At 47.4% G+C, this 17,814-nt stretch overlaps 1 protein-coding gene across 5 annotated transcripts in view; it reads left to right on the top strand.

The window, feature by feature from the left end:
* Window positions 1-17,814, top strand: part of FRMD4A (FERM domain containing 4A) — a 211,694-nt gene that overhangs the window by 176,640 nt on the left and 17,240 nt on the right. For all 5 annotated transcript variants that reach the window (XM_075526407.1, XM_075526317.1, XM_075526495.1 and 2 more), the window contains exons 14-16: window positions 5,377-5,518; window positions 14,136-14,269; window positions 17,546-17,668. In XM_075526407.1, coding sequence (XP_075382522.1) covers window positions 5,377-5,518; window positions 14,136-14,269; window positions 17,546-17,668 — 399 coding nt within the window. The remainder of the gene's footprint in view (window positions 1-5,376; window positions 5,519-14,135; window positions 14,270-17,545; window positions 17,669-17,814) is intronic.

Here is a 17,814-nt window from a genome sequence, read left to right as displayed (position 1 = left end):
GGCAATGCATAGCTCACTCTGTTTTGCTCTCAACAAAAACAACTCGGCAAACAAACAGAAGTTTATTTTTTTTACTTTTAGCCAGATGGATTTGCTGATCTAGCTGCAAGGTATTTAGGTCACAAGCAACCAACAAACAAAAGGAGATTCCCTCCTCCTCCCAGTTCTTTGGTAAGAAGCTGGGTCTCTTAAATGCCCAGGACTTCCCTTCAGTGACTTCTTTTGTTGTTGGCAGATTGTGTTTCAATCTGATCTCCCCCCTCTCACACTCCTACAGACAGCACCACCCACCAGCCCTCGTTTGTCAACCTGTCACGTCTGTGACCACGTCAGTGTGCTTTGTCACAATAATCCCGGTGGTCACGCTGAGGCTTTGAAGTTAAGGCATACAAATATTTTTGTCCCTTTCTCTTAAGGGAGCTGCTATTTTGGTCTGTTGTCCTCGTCTTTGACGTGACACTGTCAAGATTGATAGATCCATCAATTTTAATTGATCTGTTCAATTCATCCCGCTGGTCACTTCAGGACACTATACACATGTGCGCTTCGCTTTTGAAAACCAGTAAAACATACTCCAGAGTGGGGCAATGTGAAATGTCTTCGTTTCAGTTCTCAAGGGCTTAGACAAACATTTATTTGAGTTTCAGGTCGCATGGGTTCGCATCCCCTTAAATCTCAGTCCCCACTTCAGTTGGGGATTCAACTTCAAAGCAAAACTTAGATATTCCCTCCTTTCATGTCCAAACTTGGCATTTCCTATCGTTTTGACAAAAGAAAGAAAAATAAAAACAAACTTAGAAGAGAAAGCCTGCTGGAGCTTACTGCAACTGAGCCTTCACTCCAGTGATGTAGATTAGATGGCAGGAGATATGACATAGTGATAAAGCAAGCTTGAACTCCATGCTCCTCACATAACTGGGCACCAGTTGGATCTGGACCTTCTGCACAGCTGCACTGGAAAAGCCCCTTCACTTGATTTTAAAAAGAAATAAAATCAGCTTTGCCTGGATTTTGACCCTTTTGCAAGGAAGTGAGGTCCCGGCCTTCTTTGCAGCCTCACTCCGCGTTGAACTCCTGCCAGCTCACCGAGTTCCCAGCGTCTCACTCCCCGCTGATCTGTCTCTCTCTCCCTGCAATCGAAGCGTAACGTGGAGACTGAAAAGATCCCCAGCTTTCCAAGTGAACATGTCAGTGTGCAGAACTCCTGTCAGCTTCCCTTTTTTTCAGGAGACAGATGCAGCAGGACTTCAAGGCATGTCTTTGCTCTGTTGACTGCACCGAGTCAATCAAACGTTTGGCCTAGAAGCCTTGAGAAGTCTCTTTTTGTGGGAATTTCCAACAGCATGTTCCTCCAAGCGCAAGGCTTTTTGGCTGAATGAACCGGTGGAAAATAGGCCAAGGGTTTCAAAAAATCACTTGCAGCAAAGCCCCATCACTGCAAGCAAGAGGGATAAATTCATCCCTAGTGTCCATCTACTCTTGCATTGCACTGATGGATTTTTCTTCACCCTCTGACCTTGTCAGAACAACACTGGGGATCAGTTTGGCCCTGTGCTTTGAAATGACTCATGAATGAGCCGGTCTCCCTCCATGTAAATGAGACTTGGCAGGTCTGCGCTAAGTGCTTTAAAATTTTTGAGCCTGGAGGGACTGCAGGGCCCGAGGGAGCGCTAATGGGATGTAATCTAGCTTTCCACTATTGTGCTGTCAGTACAAAGTCTAGCCCAGGCCTCGCGCTGGCTGCTGCTCACTGGCCTGTATGAAATGTGCTGTTGGTCTGATTCCTGCCGCGATGAGTGGCTGTCCAAAGCACAAGACCACCCGACGCTGATTGGCATTGCTGTAGGCAGCAGAGGCAGCAGGGATTGAGCAGCATGGAAAATTAACCCCATTCCTTTCAGGAGATGCTCCATCCCAACTGTTTAGTGCAGGGTACCGTTAACACAACTGCAGTCGGATCTAAAACCTTCACCGCTGGCTTCAGCCGGTTGGATTGCACCCTCTGTGGAGGAAGATCTCCCTGCCCTGCTGATCCCCTGTCTGCTCTCTTCTGGTTTTCTTTTCTTCTGTTCTGGCTCCAGGGATGCCAGGCTTCAGTCTTACACTCCTTTTTCATTTGCCCTATGTAGGGCACGCTTCCAGCTGCTGGTGGCTTGGCATGCTGGCTAGGACCGCAGCCTCCAGTTGCATTACCTTCACTCAGCGTTTTAGTTAGTGCCTAGGCAAATAGGTAGGGCCGGAGTGTGCGCTAATTTGCAGTCTGAATATGAGTGGAAATAAACTACAGGGCTTCTCGCTGTAACTATCTTACAAATACAGGAAAACCACTGCCTTGCAGAGCGGGAGGACAGGATCTGTCTGCACAGACTTGGGGTTTGTACTTTTCCTAGACATCCAGTATATTGGGTTAGGCAGATACTAGGTTTGATCTGTATGGCAGTTCCTGGGGTTATACAAGGTATACATAATCCTACATATCTGCAGGGTCATACAGCGTGTGTGCACCTGCAGGGGATAAATCACCAGGATAGCAGCAGCCTGAAGACTTGTTACCTCCAAAGATCTGACATTGGAGCAAGACAGCAGTTCGTGCTCGGGCTCCTTATTGAAACTCAAGTAGCAGGAAATCTCATTAGATAAAAGCAGGGACCTTCCTCTTCACCTAGAACTAACCTTCCAGAGCTATGTGGAGAACATCTGTCACAAACCTTGTTTCTGACCAGGAACCTCAGATCCAAGAAGTTAAAAGATTGCTATTCTTCTCCCGGGGCTGAGTTTGGGGAGGAGCTGCTGGATATGAGGGGTGTCTAACTGGTTGTATCATTAGTTTAAGAGGGTCAGTACTGGTTGCCTGATCTGCTCTGACATCTTGGCAGGTAGTTCAGCCTCTGCACTCAAATAAGTGAGTGCACACGCCCTGTTCTTGGGGTTGTTGTGGAAATAAGCTTGTGAGGCATTTGGGTACCTCTGAATGGTAATGATAAGAGGCTATAAACACCCAAGAATATGAAATTATGATAATACTTCTGAGAGTGTTTTCAGTATGAGGCTCTCCCAGTGCTGTCTTCATTTGAAGTCTTAAATTAATCTTAAATGTATAGTGCGCAACAGGGAGACATTTTACTTCCCTTATTATTTCATTGATGTGCAAACAGGCAGGGGATCGCTAAGATTTAACCTTAAGTGTCTTACCCAAAGTCCCATAGCAAATCAGTAACAGAGCTAAGAGTGAAGCTCAGTGTGGTGAGCACTCAGCCATCAGTTCAGCCTTAGTTCTTGTTAAAATGATTTCTGCTTCCTGAGGATGTGAAATAACACTGAAAATCCCATCACAGCAAGTGTTCCTTGTAGTCCCATCTCATGTTAGTTCCAGTGGGAACAGATTACACCCTGGTACGTGGACGTCAATCAGCTTCTGATTTGTTAGCACTGCAATGATGTGCCCATCACCTGAACCGTATGACTAGGGCTGAGAGTCTCTTCTGGCCTTGAGGAGGTGCAGAGGTTAATGCTCAGGTGAACTGGGGCTTCGCCATCCTGTTGAAAAAAAGTCTTTGCACAGCTGGAGAGCCTTGGCACAATGTCCCAAAAACTTTCTGGGTTCCGGGAAACAGAAATTGCAGGTCAGTGGCCCTGTGAGGCCAGGCTAATTGAAGCTCAGCAGCACAGGACTTGTGAGATTTGGGCAATGGGCTGAGCGCCAAGCTCCCTCCATCCATGACTGAGGAGCTCACATGAGGGTCAGCGAGCAAGAAGCCGATTTCCAGGTCAGAGATGAAATAGCAGTCATCTTTGTGTGCCATGTTACGGACAGCAAGCTTCTTCCTGGTTGTCAGTTTCCTCCTTGTTAGCATGACTTGTTACCTGAAGGGAATTCAACAACCAATGCATAAAATAGAGCTCGGAGCATAAGCATTAGTTCAGAATAGGCAGGAGGAAATTTTCCATGTGGACATATTATTCCACAGTAGCTTAATGTAAAGTTTCCTTATATTTTTTTCTGAAGTGCTTGGAGATGACCCCAGTCAGAAATGACATTGAGGACTAGAGAGGCTTTGGGGTTGTTCTGATGTGGCAGTTGTTATTTTAAGGTCATCCTAAAGCTGTACTGGTCACAAAAAGGACTGAAAAATTCTCGTGGCCACCCAAGACACCCTCATACGTAGGGTTCTTCTTCCCAGTAGTGGTAGGGCTATAACTGAAAGGCCATCCCCAGCAACTTTGATCAATGTTCTTGATCCTCTTGTTCATGTTAAGCACCTGCTAGAGGCTGCCAGGAGAATGGACTAGAGATAGATGGTGAGCTACTAACAGTGGGGTTTGTATTGCAGAGGTAAGGCAGCCACTGGGACTGAGTAAGCCCAACCCTGCAAGCAGCCACTGTGCTCATTGCATTGCTCAGTGCCGCTAACCCCCTTGCCCGGAACATTTTCTGCCTTTGTTGGCTCTGTGGGAATAACCACAACGGAGCTCACTGCTCAACGAAGAGAAAGTTCTGGAGTTATCTCACCTGAACTTTCTGGGCATCTTGTTGTCTCAAATCCTTCTATAACCAATGGAGAAAGGATGACATCTTAGGAAGTCAACTCATTCCCTCCTAATATAGGAGGAGGACTAGATAATCATTGGAGGTCCCTTCCAACTGAAATATAATACAATATTCTGTTCTATTCTATTCTATTCTATTCTATTCTGTTCGTTTATGCAGTATGCACGTTTACTTTCCCCTGGAGATGCCTAGATTGTTGACATTTGGTGGTGTACAATGGGTGACTCCTTGCCCCAGTGTGGCCAGTTACTGAGCTGGGGCTGGCTGTTGTTTCTTACTGGAGTAATATTAATGCTTTGAAGAGGTCCCTCACAGTAGGGGCATTGCATGCGGCTTGTTAGTCTGGACCATAACCTGAACATGTTTTCCTGCCAGTATTCCAGCTTCTCATGAGAGCCCATTTAAGCCATGTCCTCACTGTGTCTTGGTCCAAAGCTCACTGCAGATTTGAAAGGCCCCTCCTGGCTTCCTTTAGATGCTGGAGATGGTCTTTAGCCTTTGGGCTTTGCAGTTTATTATGTTGGCATTTCTGAAGGTTTCTTATTGTATGTGGTAACACAGTGACTCTATACCTGGTTTGTTTAAGAGGGAAAAATGTGCATGGCAAAGCAGAGAAAATAACAAACAACAGGAAGCGATGCCAGAATTGTACCCACTTAAGAATGTAAAAAGTGCAGCAGTGAATATCATGCCAGATTGCTTCTATTCTTGTAAAATAACCCAAGTTTGCTGTGGAGGACTGTTTCCTGCCACAGCAAGAGGACTTTTTCCTTCTGTGAGTTTTAAAGAAGTGCTAAATCATTACTAACTCCTGTGTCCATGTCCAGTCCAAGATTCATGCTGCAAGAAGCCTGAGTGAGATTGCAATTGATTTGACCGAAACTGGAACGCTCAAGACCTCAAAGCTGGCCAACATGGGGAGTAAAGGCAAAATTATCAGCGGCAGCAGCGGGAGTCTTCTGTCATCAGGTAGGTCCTTTATCCTGTAACTCGAGAGAATATGGTGGGAAGGGCCATGGCCGTGGTATAATGGGGAGCAGCCAGAAGCTGCACTGCAGAAATGAAAGTCACTTCCCTTTAGCCTTTCTGTCTGTCCAGGTGTCAGTCCGTCTCTCAGCACGTTGCCCCACAAACAGCACAGGCAGCAGCCTCCCCCTCTCTCACTACCGCTGCTCGTTTCCTCTTTGGCCCCAAGATGTCATCACCAACTTCTCACTTCCCAGCTGAGACCTGGTCTCTCTTCACAGTTTCTACCGTAATCACCCCTTGGCACCCAGCTCATCCCTAGGCAGATGCGTTTGTGAAGGAGCCCTCAAACAGCAGTGAGGAAGCAGTCAGCCAGTGCAGCTCACTACAGCAGTTGAGGCTGGGAATTGGTGATGTCCTTCAGCAGCGTTGAGGCAGGGTGGCTTCTTCACAGAGTGCACATCTGTTTTGCCTCTCTCTTGCTGGAATTTGCCTGGTGTCCCAGGCTCAAAAGAGCTATTCCCTAGCACTCTCCACCATACTAGTGTGGGGACCTAGAGGTTTCTTTTTGTGGCTTAGAGCACCTTCTTGTTATGGGGAAGACATAATCTGTGAAAGAAACCCAAGAGAAGTTGATATGGAGGAGAGCTAGAGCATCAGAAGAGAAGGACCAGGGAAGAGGAGTCAGGAACTTGTCTGTATTTCTTTGAAACTCTTCTGTCAGTCTGAACAGGGCAAGCTATGTGTAAAACAGTGCTAAACGTCACTCCAGGAGAAAAGTAAGAATTGATAGTTTGCAAAGAGCTTGAAGCTGCTCAGGTAAGAAGCTCTTCAGGAGGGCAGAGTTGCTGGTATCACTATAATTACCAGTTCCATTCAATTAAATGCCTTCTGTTAAGTGTCACGTCAAGTTATCGAAATCCATTGTTTTGAGATGTGTAACACCAGAGAATAACCTTCTCATGCTTGACAAGGGAAGAGTCCATCTAAGAACACACATGCTTTAAAACTGAACCTACACTGGTGTAGTAGATCAGCTTTGCATCACTGTATCCTTCATGTCTCTTAAAAGCCACCCTCTTCTGCCTGGAAAATGTCCAGCAAGGGGTTAAAATGTGCAATGCTTACAGAGCTCCAGAGCAGCCTGCTGTGCAATTCCTTGCCTTGCCTGCAAACAGAGATGCCTTTCTGCTCCTTAGGTACTCCTGAGGAATTATACAATCCACTGTCTGTGCTTCCCATTGCTTAGGGAGTTGCAGTAGCTGAGCAGCTCCCGGACTGGTGTCGGGTTGTTGGAGCTCTTTGTTTGTTTGGCATTTTTTCCAGCTCTCCTGCTGGAAAGTAAATAACGTTAAGTACCCCAAGGAAGTTCTTAAGGTCTTTCCAAGATCTCAGCCTCCTGGGCACCATTCCCAAGTTTGTGAGAGCTACTTGGTAGTAATCCTGTTTTCATATTAATACGCTGACTTTTTGCCTTCCTGGAAAAAAACATGGGGGTCTCCTTCTGCCCTCCCAGTGGGAGAGCAGTAGTCAGGTGAAAGCCAGCAGAAAATCAAGCCCAGAAAAGCTTCTGTAGGGCCAGCACCTATTAGGGTTATGTGGATAGAAATAACAAACTGGGAGCTGCCCATGCTTTTATTTCTGTATTTTTTTTGTTCCCTGCTCAAATCCCTTCTGGCTGAGCATGAGGTTTGCAGACTCAGCAGAATTGCACTAGTGACTAGACCCGTGCAAAGCTCATTGACCAGGTGAGTCATTTCTTCAGGCCTGGCTAGGTGGATTGGTCTACCTGGACGCCTGTGTAGACTGTGTGAATCTCCGTTTCAGTTGAGGTGCTGCTGGTGGGCCAGGCAAGCATGGCTCCTGCCAGCTTCCTGTGTTCAGAGCTGCCTTTAGGTCCTACCAACTGTGAGGACAGGGGTCTCCCCAAAATGTTAAGGAGAGCTATGGAGTTTGCTGCTGCTGTGTGCCTTCCAGCAGCTACAAGCAGCTACAAGAAGATGTCTGGCAGAGGAGGACAGATACCAGGGAACTGGAGACCCTGGATTGCTTTCACACAGTCACACAGACCCCTCTGCTCCAAGAGCCCCTTCCCTCGAGCCCAGCTGGCAGAGGTGACCCAGCCCTGTCCCACTGGACGGGAGGGGGCATTTGCTGCCTGTCCCGCTGGGCACAGTCACCGGCTCCGTCCCAGCCTTTGCGTTTCCTCCCATTGTGCCTAAGATTATCGGCACACAATCACAACAATGATGGGTTATCGCGGTACAGCCTGCGCGCTGGAGAGAATAAGTGCAAATGATTAAGTGGCCACAGTAGATTTCCAGGCTATAAATACCCCGAGTGACTCGAAATCACAAGGGCAGGACTAAATCTCTGTTTGTCCCCACTTCCCTACTGTTCTCAGTCCCTTTTTCCTGGAAATTCCTTGTAGCCATTTCCTCTCTCCATCTCACTCCTCCGCACTGAAGGGACTATCAGTGCCACGAGGAGCACCAAAGCTCCCCTGGGATTGCAGCAAGGCTGCAAGGAAATATTTGTTGTTGCTTCCAGCTCTCATGCTGTCTGGCCAAGATCCTGCTGTGCAGTGCGAGACAGTCGCTGCCCCACATCACCTACCCTCTCAAGGCACAGCAGAGGGGAGATGGAGTCTTATACTGGGGCAGTGACTTCCCCATGGTTACAGCAATTCAGGGCCAAAGCCTAAGCTCCTCTGTGTTTCCCAGGCCTTCGATCTCAGTCCGTGTCCACTGCAGAGTTGTAAGTTTGATACTTGATGCTCCCAAGTCCATTTCTGACAAGCTCGCTGTTTAACTTTTGTCCTCATTTTGGCTCTGAAGGGGGCCCCCAAAACAGTGGGCTGCTGGGATTTATCTCAAGGATCTTCTGCTCAGGATCTCTGAGCCATCCCTGGACATCTGGGGCAAGATTTGCCCAGGAATAAAAGCTCTGCTTTCACACTGGCATGAACCCTAATCAAAGCCAGCAGAGATGGTTATTGGAGTGAAATCAGGTTAGGTCTAAGGTGGATTTTTTCTTCGGTCTGTGCCCTAAGAGCTCTGCAGGGCTCCTAGCTAGTGAGGAGCCCTATTATTACTGGGTTATTGTTGGACTGAACCCCAGACCGCCTTCTTCATCTCAGTGGGCAGAGGAGAGACCACAGAGGAGCATCTCTGCTTTAGCTCTGCAGACATGTTCGAGGAGTGTCCGGCCCCCTGAGCCCCATTCCTTCATCAGCGGTGTTTTCATGTGCAGAGGCCTGTTTACATTTGAAAATGCCATGACAGAGCCCATCCAGCTGGTTCCCGGCCCCCTCCGCTCCATCCGGCGGGGCCGTCTTCCAGCTGGACTGCCCCGGCGGGTGTTGGAGCGGATGAGCAGCACCCGCGCAGCCTCCGGCATGGTCCGCGAGCACGGGGGCTCGCGAAGACGAGTCGCCCACAGGATATCTGAGCATCCTGTGCGGAGCAGCTCCAGCTGGGCTCCCGCGCACCGTGGAGGATATCCTATTTGTCTGGCAGAGACAAGAGATAGCGGCTGTCTGAGATTGCTGGCTGTTGTGCGCTGACGTCCTGGCGCGGTGAGTCAGCCCAGGCTCTGGCACGGAGCAAGCATAGGGGGACCTCCCCTCCCTGCCTGGGGGACAGCCTTTCACAGGGACCTCAACCAAACGCCATCAAGCTGGAGCCAGCAGCCGGATGTAGCGTGAAGGGTTTGCCATATTTAGATGTGTTTTTCCTTTCCTGGAGGAGACACAAAATGAGAAAGAGAAGAGATGCCTGGATGCTCTTGCCTCACCGCTGCTCAGCCGCCTTGTTGTGTCTCCTTTTCCCTCACAGATGCTAGCACCAAGCCTTGGCTCCCTCTGCTCTTCAGCATCCCATCTATCCTCCATGCTTATTTTCATCTTTCTCATTTATCCTTTTTCCAAGCTGACTCCACTCCACTAGAAAAGGTGGAGGAAATGGGGACAAACAGTGAGTCACTGGTAGGGCTTTCCTCTTCAAAACGGTGGCTCACGTTGCTGGTCTTGTCTCTTTGACAGGCTTTAAAACAAAGCTTGTCTTGGAGCCAACAGCTGCTAGCCAGGAACCCCTGCAGATCTGCACAGGCACAGCACATCGCCTTGGTCAGATCCTTTGGGGGTGTGACTCACTTGCTCCACATCTCCATCAACATCACCAAGACTGTACTGACATCACTGGTATTGGAGCGATCAGAAACCAGCCCATTAGCACCTGTAAAGAAGCTCAGCCACGAACTCTGCTGGAGGAGTAAGTTGGGCAGGAAGGACCGTGTTCTCCCCCCATTTCACAGCGCACGTTCTCCTGAATGTCAGTGGATGGAGAAATTGCCCAGAGAGGCCAGGTGGAGATCAGAAGATGAGTAGCGTATCCACACACTAATAGGGTATTAAGTGGATGTTCAGGCCACCAAGACTTGCATCCTGTCCTGTATGCTAAGGAGGAAAGGGCATGTACGATTGCCTTGGCTTTGAAATTCAACCAGCAGCATCAGCTATAAAAACAGGCCCCAATTCAGCAGGTTCCTGGTGCCTACCAAAGAGATGGCCCTGTGCTTGCTACCCGGTGTGTTTTCACAACCCTTTTGCTTTTAGGGACATCAAATGGTTCTGCAGAAGTGTGTGTTAAGATGCAGTTTGGTAAATCTTTGCACAGCAAATGGGAAGGAGGCTGTACAATAATTTTCACAGAAAGGTTCAAAATGTATACAGGGAAATTACATATTTCAGCAACATTTCTCTGGTTTACTGCATTAGGAATTAGCCCTAATTGTGGGAGATAAAATACCTGAGAAAGCCTCCCAGTCAACCATTTCTGTCTCTTGTGTTAGGACTGATCTTTCAGGACTGATTTTTCTCTGTTGATGATCCCCTTTGGAAGTCACTGGGCAGCCATGACTCAGTGAGCATCATATTTAATAAGGCTGATTTAAGGTAGTATCTGCTTGATTGGTTTGGTTTGTGCTGGTCTTTGATTATTTCTTTGGTTGTTTTTATGGTCTTTTGATTTGTTCTGACATTTTTGGGTCAATTGCCACTGGGTTTAGAAGTGGGTCTGTGGTCACAGCCTTGCTTGAGGCTGGATTAACACATATTTATAAATAAAGAGCCTCTAATGGAAGCTGTAGGCACCCCAGCAATACAAAGCACTGTTCTCTGCTCCTTTACAAGCATCTCACAGGGGTGTGATTGTCTTGACTGATCAAGTTTCCATTTGCTTTTCACCTGTGAGAACAAGCAGAGAATCCAACCCATAAAAATCTAATAATACACCCCAAAATAGTTCAGCTTTTAAATTAAAAAAGAAACCAAAACAGCTAGAACAGAACAGTTTCTGAAGGAGAAATTTCAGGAAGGTCTGAAGAAATAAGTAAGTCCTGCAGTATGCCCAAGGGATCATCCAAGTCAGGTATGGTCAAGCTAAAAAAATTCAGCATCACGAGCCATGAACTGAGTACCCTTTCCCCTGGCCTTTGAAACCTTGCTACGCTAGAAGAGTTTGTGATACAAAGCCACACTTGGAAAAGGTTAATTTGAACTGGTTTATTAGTGCCAAGGAGTGGTTGACTTTGGTTTCAGCAGTAATCCTATTGCTTAACTCAGAATGTGACAATGCACTTCCAGATCTCCCCCAATTCCTCTGCTTTCTAGGAGGGGTGAAAAAGATGGCAAAATGTGCACTCAGTGGATACTGCCACCGACCACATCAGGCTTGAGACCAGCATGGTTCTCACACAGGGTGAGCGCAGCTGGAGCAAACGCCGCGAACTGTCTGTGCTTGATTTGGGTCCGTACCAGCTCAGCCAGAAGCCATTCGTTTCCTTCTTGTCGGCACACCCCGAATCAGCACAGGCATCTGGCCAGGGCTGAGGCTATTCATATGCTTTTAAATGTTTCAGCATCTATGTAGCTGCTGTGGCAACCCGCAGTGCAAAAACGAAGAGCTTTTAAAAATAAATCTGAGGCTGGTGTGGGGGTAGGGAGCAGAGAGAGGAAGGAAAGGGGAAGAGCAGTTGAAAGGAAAACGTAGGTCTTTAAAGTTGTCCTAAAAGAAAAAAAAAAAAGGGTTGAAACATTTGCTGGAATCACGAGCAGCTTTTTACCAGGGCTGAGCTGTTAGTTGGCAATTCAGTGAAGAAATTCAGCAGTTCAGCTTTTGCTAGTAACAGCTCACCAGGGTTACTATTAAGAATTACTGAATGCTAGGGAGGGCTTTCCCTGCCAGTGGAAATACAAGGCTCCTCTAGAAGATCCTGTCAAGTTCTTGCAGCACAGATTTGTTTGCGGAACTGAGTTTTGTTGCTCTATGAGGGCAAACCCAAATGAAATGAGGATGACTACAGCAACTAAACAAACACCTTATGTGAGGTTGTTCTCCTTTATCTGATGATGCTCGACCTGGCTGACCTTTAGAGAGCCCTTTTTCCACCTCCCCCACTCCAGGACAGCCCAATAAAAGGTGTAACAAAGGGGGGTGCTGCTTCACAGAATAAGTGCCAGCTGTCTTCCTGTATGAAAACTGCAGAAAATAGTGGTGGAAAAGATCTGTGAGATTCTCTGCTCCCTCTGGGCCAATGCAGAACTGTTTCATGGCATGGGTTGCCTCAGTCCTCTTTCAGTTTAGTTTTAACGGTCTGCTGGAATAGTAGCAATGAAAGATGAAGCTGAAAGCACAAATTTCACTGTTTTGCTGCCAAAACAAAGAGTTGTTCCCAGGTTCCTTCCAGAGCTCTGTGAAATGGCAGCAACGTTTTCAGCCTCCTTGGGCTGAGTGTCTTCACTGTACGCTTGGAGGCCAAGCTGCAAATGTATCTAGAAGCCCCCACTCACTCCCATCCTACAGGTGCACAGAAAACTCCGTGTAGCATCCTATAGTATCTGACTCCTGCAGATAATAAAGGTCTGCTGTCTCTGTGCTGTTGCTCTAGAGGGACAGGGGAGCCCCCCAGAGTCACCCTGAGACAGCACATGCTGAGACCACTGAGGAACCACTGAGGACTAGGAGGAACCCCCTTGAAAGCATTGCTGAGTCAAAGGCTTTTCTGCAGGCATAAACCTACAGTACACCACAAGAAGTCCCTACAAAGCACTGGGCACAATCCAGCTGTCTAAACATAGGTGTCTGGTGCCATTTTAGGTGGGTTAGAGTATCCCACTGCCAATCCAAAAGAGTGTGGGTCTCACAGGGTCCTGGACCATATCTGCCACTGCATGGAAGACATCTCAGATACTTAGATCACCTAGACACTTCTGTTGAGGCAACAGCAACCCTTTTGCCACAGCAGCCCTGTCCGTTCAGCCCAGCTCAAGACCCACTATGGATTTTATTAAAAAGGAATCGTGCGGACTTAGGCTGAGCTCCAGAGCTCTGTGTGGGGCAGAGCTTTAGAGTCTGTGGAGCTGTAGCTGTCAGTGTCATCTGTGGACAGTCATGGGATGCTCCTGCTGAATCCACCACAGATACCAGAACTCAGCTTTCCGTAAACCTAAGGTGGATGCTTTGAACTACAGTTGTAGCTGCACAACAGCCAGTGATATGAGTGAAAAGCGTGTAGAGATGGTGTTTACCCCTTCTTGAACTTGCTTTTCATCTCACAATATGGCCATAACCTTCATGTCCTTACTCTGTAATGAAAGGATGCACTCGGCTTATGCAAACAAGGGGATTGGAGCAACTAGTGACTTCACCATAAACTCATCTCTGAGCCCAGAGGTGCATTAAAGTGGGTGAATGCTAAGCACATCCTGAAAAATCAGCTGCTCAAGTTGGGGACCCAAAAATGGATGAAACCAGCGTTGCCCCTTCTTTAAGATGCTAGATCTTGGGCAGTGATTGATGCACCATCCCAAACCAAAATAAAATCAGGAACCCCATCAATAAGTCCCCCTGAAGAGCTGAAGTTACAAATGCTGTCATGACATCTGAGCAACAGAGTCTGACTTAATGCATGGACTTACTTCAGTGGAAGTTGCTGGGTAATTGCCACTTGAAAAGTCAAGCCCTTTGGACATCCAGTTTAAATATCTTGACCTACGTCTTCACAAGAAACAGCTACTATCCCAGAAGGACCTGTGGGTTATTATTGTTTTGGTGTGTTTTACAGGAATCTTGCTAGGTAATTTTGTTCCATTACATTTGTTCATAAAACAGGCACTGTAAGTGGGTTGAATTAAATGTTTGCTACCAGGATAATTGCAATTCTTAAGAAGTAGGCTGTGTTGTCAAATGGTTTCTCCTAGGCTTAATTTCCCAAAAATGCATCTCCAGGGTTTCGTAAACTGTACCGTTATTTGCCATTGGGAACTTTCATGGGAATGGTATGTCTTTTTTTTCTAGGATCTTTACATGAATAATTTTGTTGCTTTTATTTTTCTGGATAATTATTACAAATGTCTTTGTGTGCCCCACTGTCCGATCTCTGTCTGTTAGCTTAAACATTAAGAATTTGCCGTAAACAAACATGACTGGGTAACACCTGCTTTATGTCATAGTCTGATTTCTTTTTGGAATCACTGCATCCAGGCTTTGGTAAAATTACAAGCATTCCAGATGTGTATTCTGCTGTCAGCTGGCCTAGTGAAATCATTGTTTATTGATAGGTTCCCAAGAGTCAGATAGTTCTCAGTCTGCCAAGAAAGACATGCTGGCTGCACTGAAATCCAGGCAAGAAGCTTTGGAAGAGACACTGCGCCAACGCTTGGAAGAGCTGAAGAAACTGTGTCTCCGAGAAGCGGTAGGCAATGGACATTTTATAACCCATAACACTTTGCATTGTTGTAGCATGCTTGTTGTTTGGAGGTGGTGTGGAGTCAGGAGAAGAGATTGCTTCCATAGTCACCTCTTGCAAAGCCCATTGTACAAAGGCCTCAGGAATGTCCTTGTTTCAACTCCAGATTGCAATGTCACAGGACATTTCCCCTCCAGAGAAGGGGACCCCACGTCAGCTGGGTGCCCAGTTGGCTTGGGGCTAGGAGGGTGCTCAGCATCCAGGTCTGCTGTTTGAAACTGTGTTTAAGATGCATTCAGCCAGGCTTCTTACTGACTTTGGTGGGAATATATAGCTACCTAAATGGCATAGGAAGGCTGTCCTGTGTGCTGGTAATCACTTCTCAAATGCTTTTGACTTCATTAGCAAAAAAACCCCAGGCTGATACACTTTTCTTCTTGGAGCAGGCCTGACCTTACATGCGTTTCTTCTCCCAGCACATTCTTACGTACAGCACACAAGGTCTCATCTGCTCCATGTGGACTCCCTTCATCCAATAAGCTCTGGCACTGCTGGAGAGGAATGGCAGTGTGGTCGCAGACCTTGCAAAGAGGAACCACTGTGGTCATCCCAGGACGTGCAGGACAGCTCAAGAACTCATCTCATAATCTTCCCACTCACTTGCCTGTTCATTCTTGGAATACACAGGAGGCCAGTTTAGAGATCACTTTAATGTTTGGGGAAATCACAACCCTGCTGCAGATGTGTGTGGTTAGCAGCAGCGTACACTTGGGTCATTCAGCAATCCTCCTTTGTTTACCAGGCCTGAAAATCTGAATTTAACAACAAATCGTGATGTGTAACACAACAGGAAGCTGGCTGCAGACAGTGGGAGGTCTTCCAATTGTTGCATAATATTTGATGTGTATCTCGCCTTTGACAAAAATGGGGGAAATAGGTCACTGATTCAGCTCTTATTGCACTTTGTTTCAATTAGTCTATAGCTTTAACACCAACAAGAATAAGTTGTGGAAAATACCTCTCAACAAGAAAGTCAGCAGAAATCTGTGCTGTCCAGTCTTGTAAGTCCATCCAGTACAGAGCTAAGATCATCTGCAGGAAGCAGTCACACGCTCTTCGGGGCTGATGGACAAGGTCTGGAGGGCTCTACTTGCCCTGGAGGAATTTACCACCCTAAGCTAACACTGCCTGACTGCCAATGACTAATGCCCTGCAGCAGCACACATGCAGGGGAAGATGTGCCTGTGCCACAGTTGCAGGAGCGGACAGCCCAGCACCTTCGCTTTAACTCCAGCCCCATCTGCAGTGCAGCCTCAGGCACTTTGCGAGCAACCAGGACGCAGGCAAAAGCTCCCGCTGGGGCATGGAGCCAGTGGTAAGGAGCAATATCTCCTTAACGTGCTCCAGCAAGGCTTGCCAGAGCCCATCTGTCAGCACCTTAAGAGCTGGTAGAAAGTGTTCGTGCTTTCTGTAGATATCCGAGAGAGGCAGTTGATGGACACTTGGAATCTGACCCTGTCTTGCAATCCTACAGCTCATCCATCAGCAGCCTCCAGTTGGAAGTATTTCCTCTCAGGCTGGCCTTCATCCTTTCTGCTTTGGCACGGGAATGGCCAAAATAGAGGGAGAAGGCAGCACACCAGGATATAAAAAAGGGTTAAAAGTGGGGGCATAATCAAATAAGCATGGCCAGAGCCATTCATAACAGTGGCATCAGGTTACTTCAGGCCATCACTACTCCAGTTACTTATTAATTTAGATTACATTTCAGGACCGTGCCTGTGAATACTTTTCAGTTTATGGAGGCAGCATGGTAGCCCACATCAATTTTGTTCTGCTCCAATCTTGGGCATTTTACAGAAGACGTTAACTCTTTCCCCACTGCCCTGCTTCATATTAAGTTAGGGGTTGTAAAGAAAATATCCTTGTTTCGCTCAGGAAAGGATACAGGAATCTATGTCTTGATGCAGTGCTTAGAGCTACATCACACTAGAAGGAACGTGTTACAGAAGAAAAGCTGAAATAACCCCAAGGGGCTGGAGGGGCAACGCGGAACGGGACTTCTGAGACATTGCAACAGTGCCTCTCGCAAAAGGGGGTTGTGCACATCGGCACAGAGCTGTGCTGCAAACCCATTTTGCTGGGAACTGCTCAAAGGAAGGATTTGAAAAGGCCAGGTCCTTGTTTCCTAGTGACCTGAAAAGAGTAGAAAGAAAAACCCCATTAGGGAGCAGGGGAGAGGCCAGGGCAGGCAGGGGCCTGAGCTGCGCACTCGCGCTCACTCACATTAAGGTCAGCTGCTGTTCTTTGGGATTCAGATGATTTAGGTTACTCTGCCAGCTGGATCCTCTCAAGGCTGATGCTAAGGAACACAAAAGCCTTTTGTTCTTCATGGGGAAACTTTTGAGTACAAGGAGTCGGGCTGTGCTCGTAGTGAGGCTCCTGCCTTTTTCTGTAGGCATTTGAATGCCTTCAATCCAGATATGTGTGGCCGTATTGTGTAGTCCAGGGAAAAAAAAACCCACAGCATTAACATCAATATTGGCACTTGCTGCTTCCTGTGTTCCAGATATTCCTCAGTTCTGTGGGGTTTGCTTCAGATTTTGAACAAATCTTTGCAAATGACCCCATCACTCTGACAAAGCATCATCTACTGTTGCTCCAAAGCTGCCCATGACATCACCAGGGTTTGTAAGGGGCTCTGATACATGAAGTGTTATCAGACAGGTAATGAGGTACCAGGCACCGCTTTTAGTGACCATTTTCACTGCATTCCTCCCAGACACATCATGAATCAGGTGGGAATGTTTTTCTGTGCGGGTCACAACCTGCACGGCTGTTGCCAGTGGGGCTTTTTGACTCAGTAGACCTGCATCCTGCGTGAAAGCTCTTGGATCTGCTCACTCCCTTCTCAGAAGTAGCTCAGCAGATAGAAGCTCTTCTTTCCTGCTCTCCCTGCAGCAGACACGAAAGCATGTGTGCTGCAGTCTGTTCAGCCTCAGGCCCCAACGCCCTAGGGATGGGCACCACCTACAGACCTACCCTGGGCAGGCCACAAAAATCTGTATTCATGCACAGGTTAAAGAAAAGTTCCCCACCCTCAGTGTCAGGTCCCGGGATGAGTTTGCAGGGCTGGGTGCTCTCCTGTATGTTTATCAGCTGGGTGAACTGGATATGTTGTTAATGAACGCCTGTCATTTTACGGTCACAGTTCAAGAGCGGTGTTGTGCTTTGCTCTCCTGCGGGATTTCCCAGATCACTAACAGCATTTTCTTCTTACAGGAGCTCACAGGAAAGCTGCCACGAGAGTACCCCCTAGATCCTGGGGAGGAGCCGCCTATTGTAAGGAGAAGAATAGGAACTGCCTTTAAACTGGATGAGCAGAAGATCCTGCCTAAGGGAGAGGTGAGGCTGTGCCCTTCCCTTCCAGCCCCTTGTCCCCACCTCGGGTCTCTAAGATGTCCAGCGTGCATCACATAGGAACCATCAGTCTTCCAGTCATTTTTGCTTTAAATGACTGTAGTTGATCACAGTGCCTTTTTTTATAATAT

This window comes from Mycteria americana, chromosome 1, assembly GCF_035582795.1.
Source record: "Mycteria americana isolate JAX WOST 10 ecotype Jacksonville Zoo and Gardens chromosome 1, USCA_MyAme_1.0, whole genome shotgun sequence".
Classification (NCBI taxonomy): Eukaryota; Metazoa; Chordata; class Aves; order Ciconiiformes; family Ciconiidae; genus Mycteria; species Mycteria americana.
This window is presented reverse-complemented; position numbering and strand designations above follow the sequence as displayed.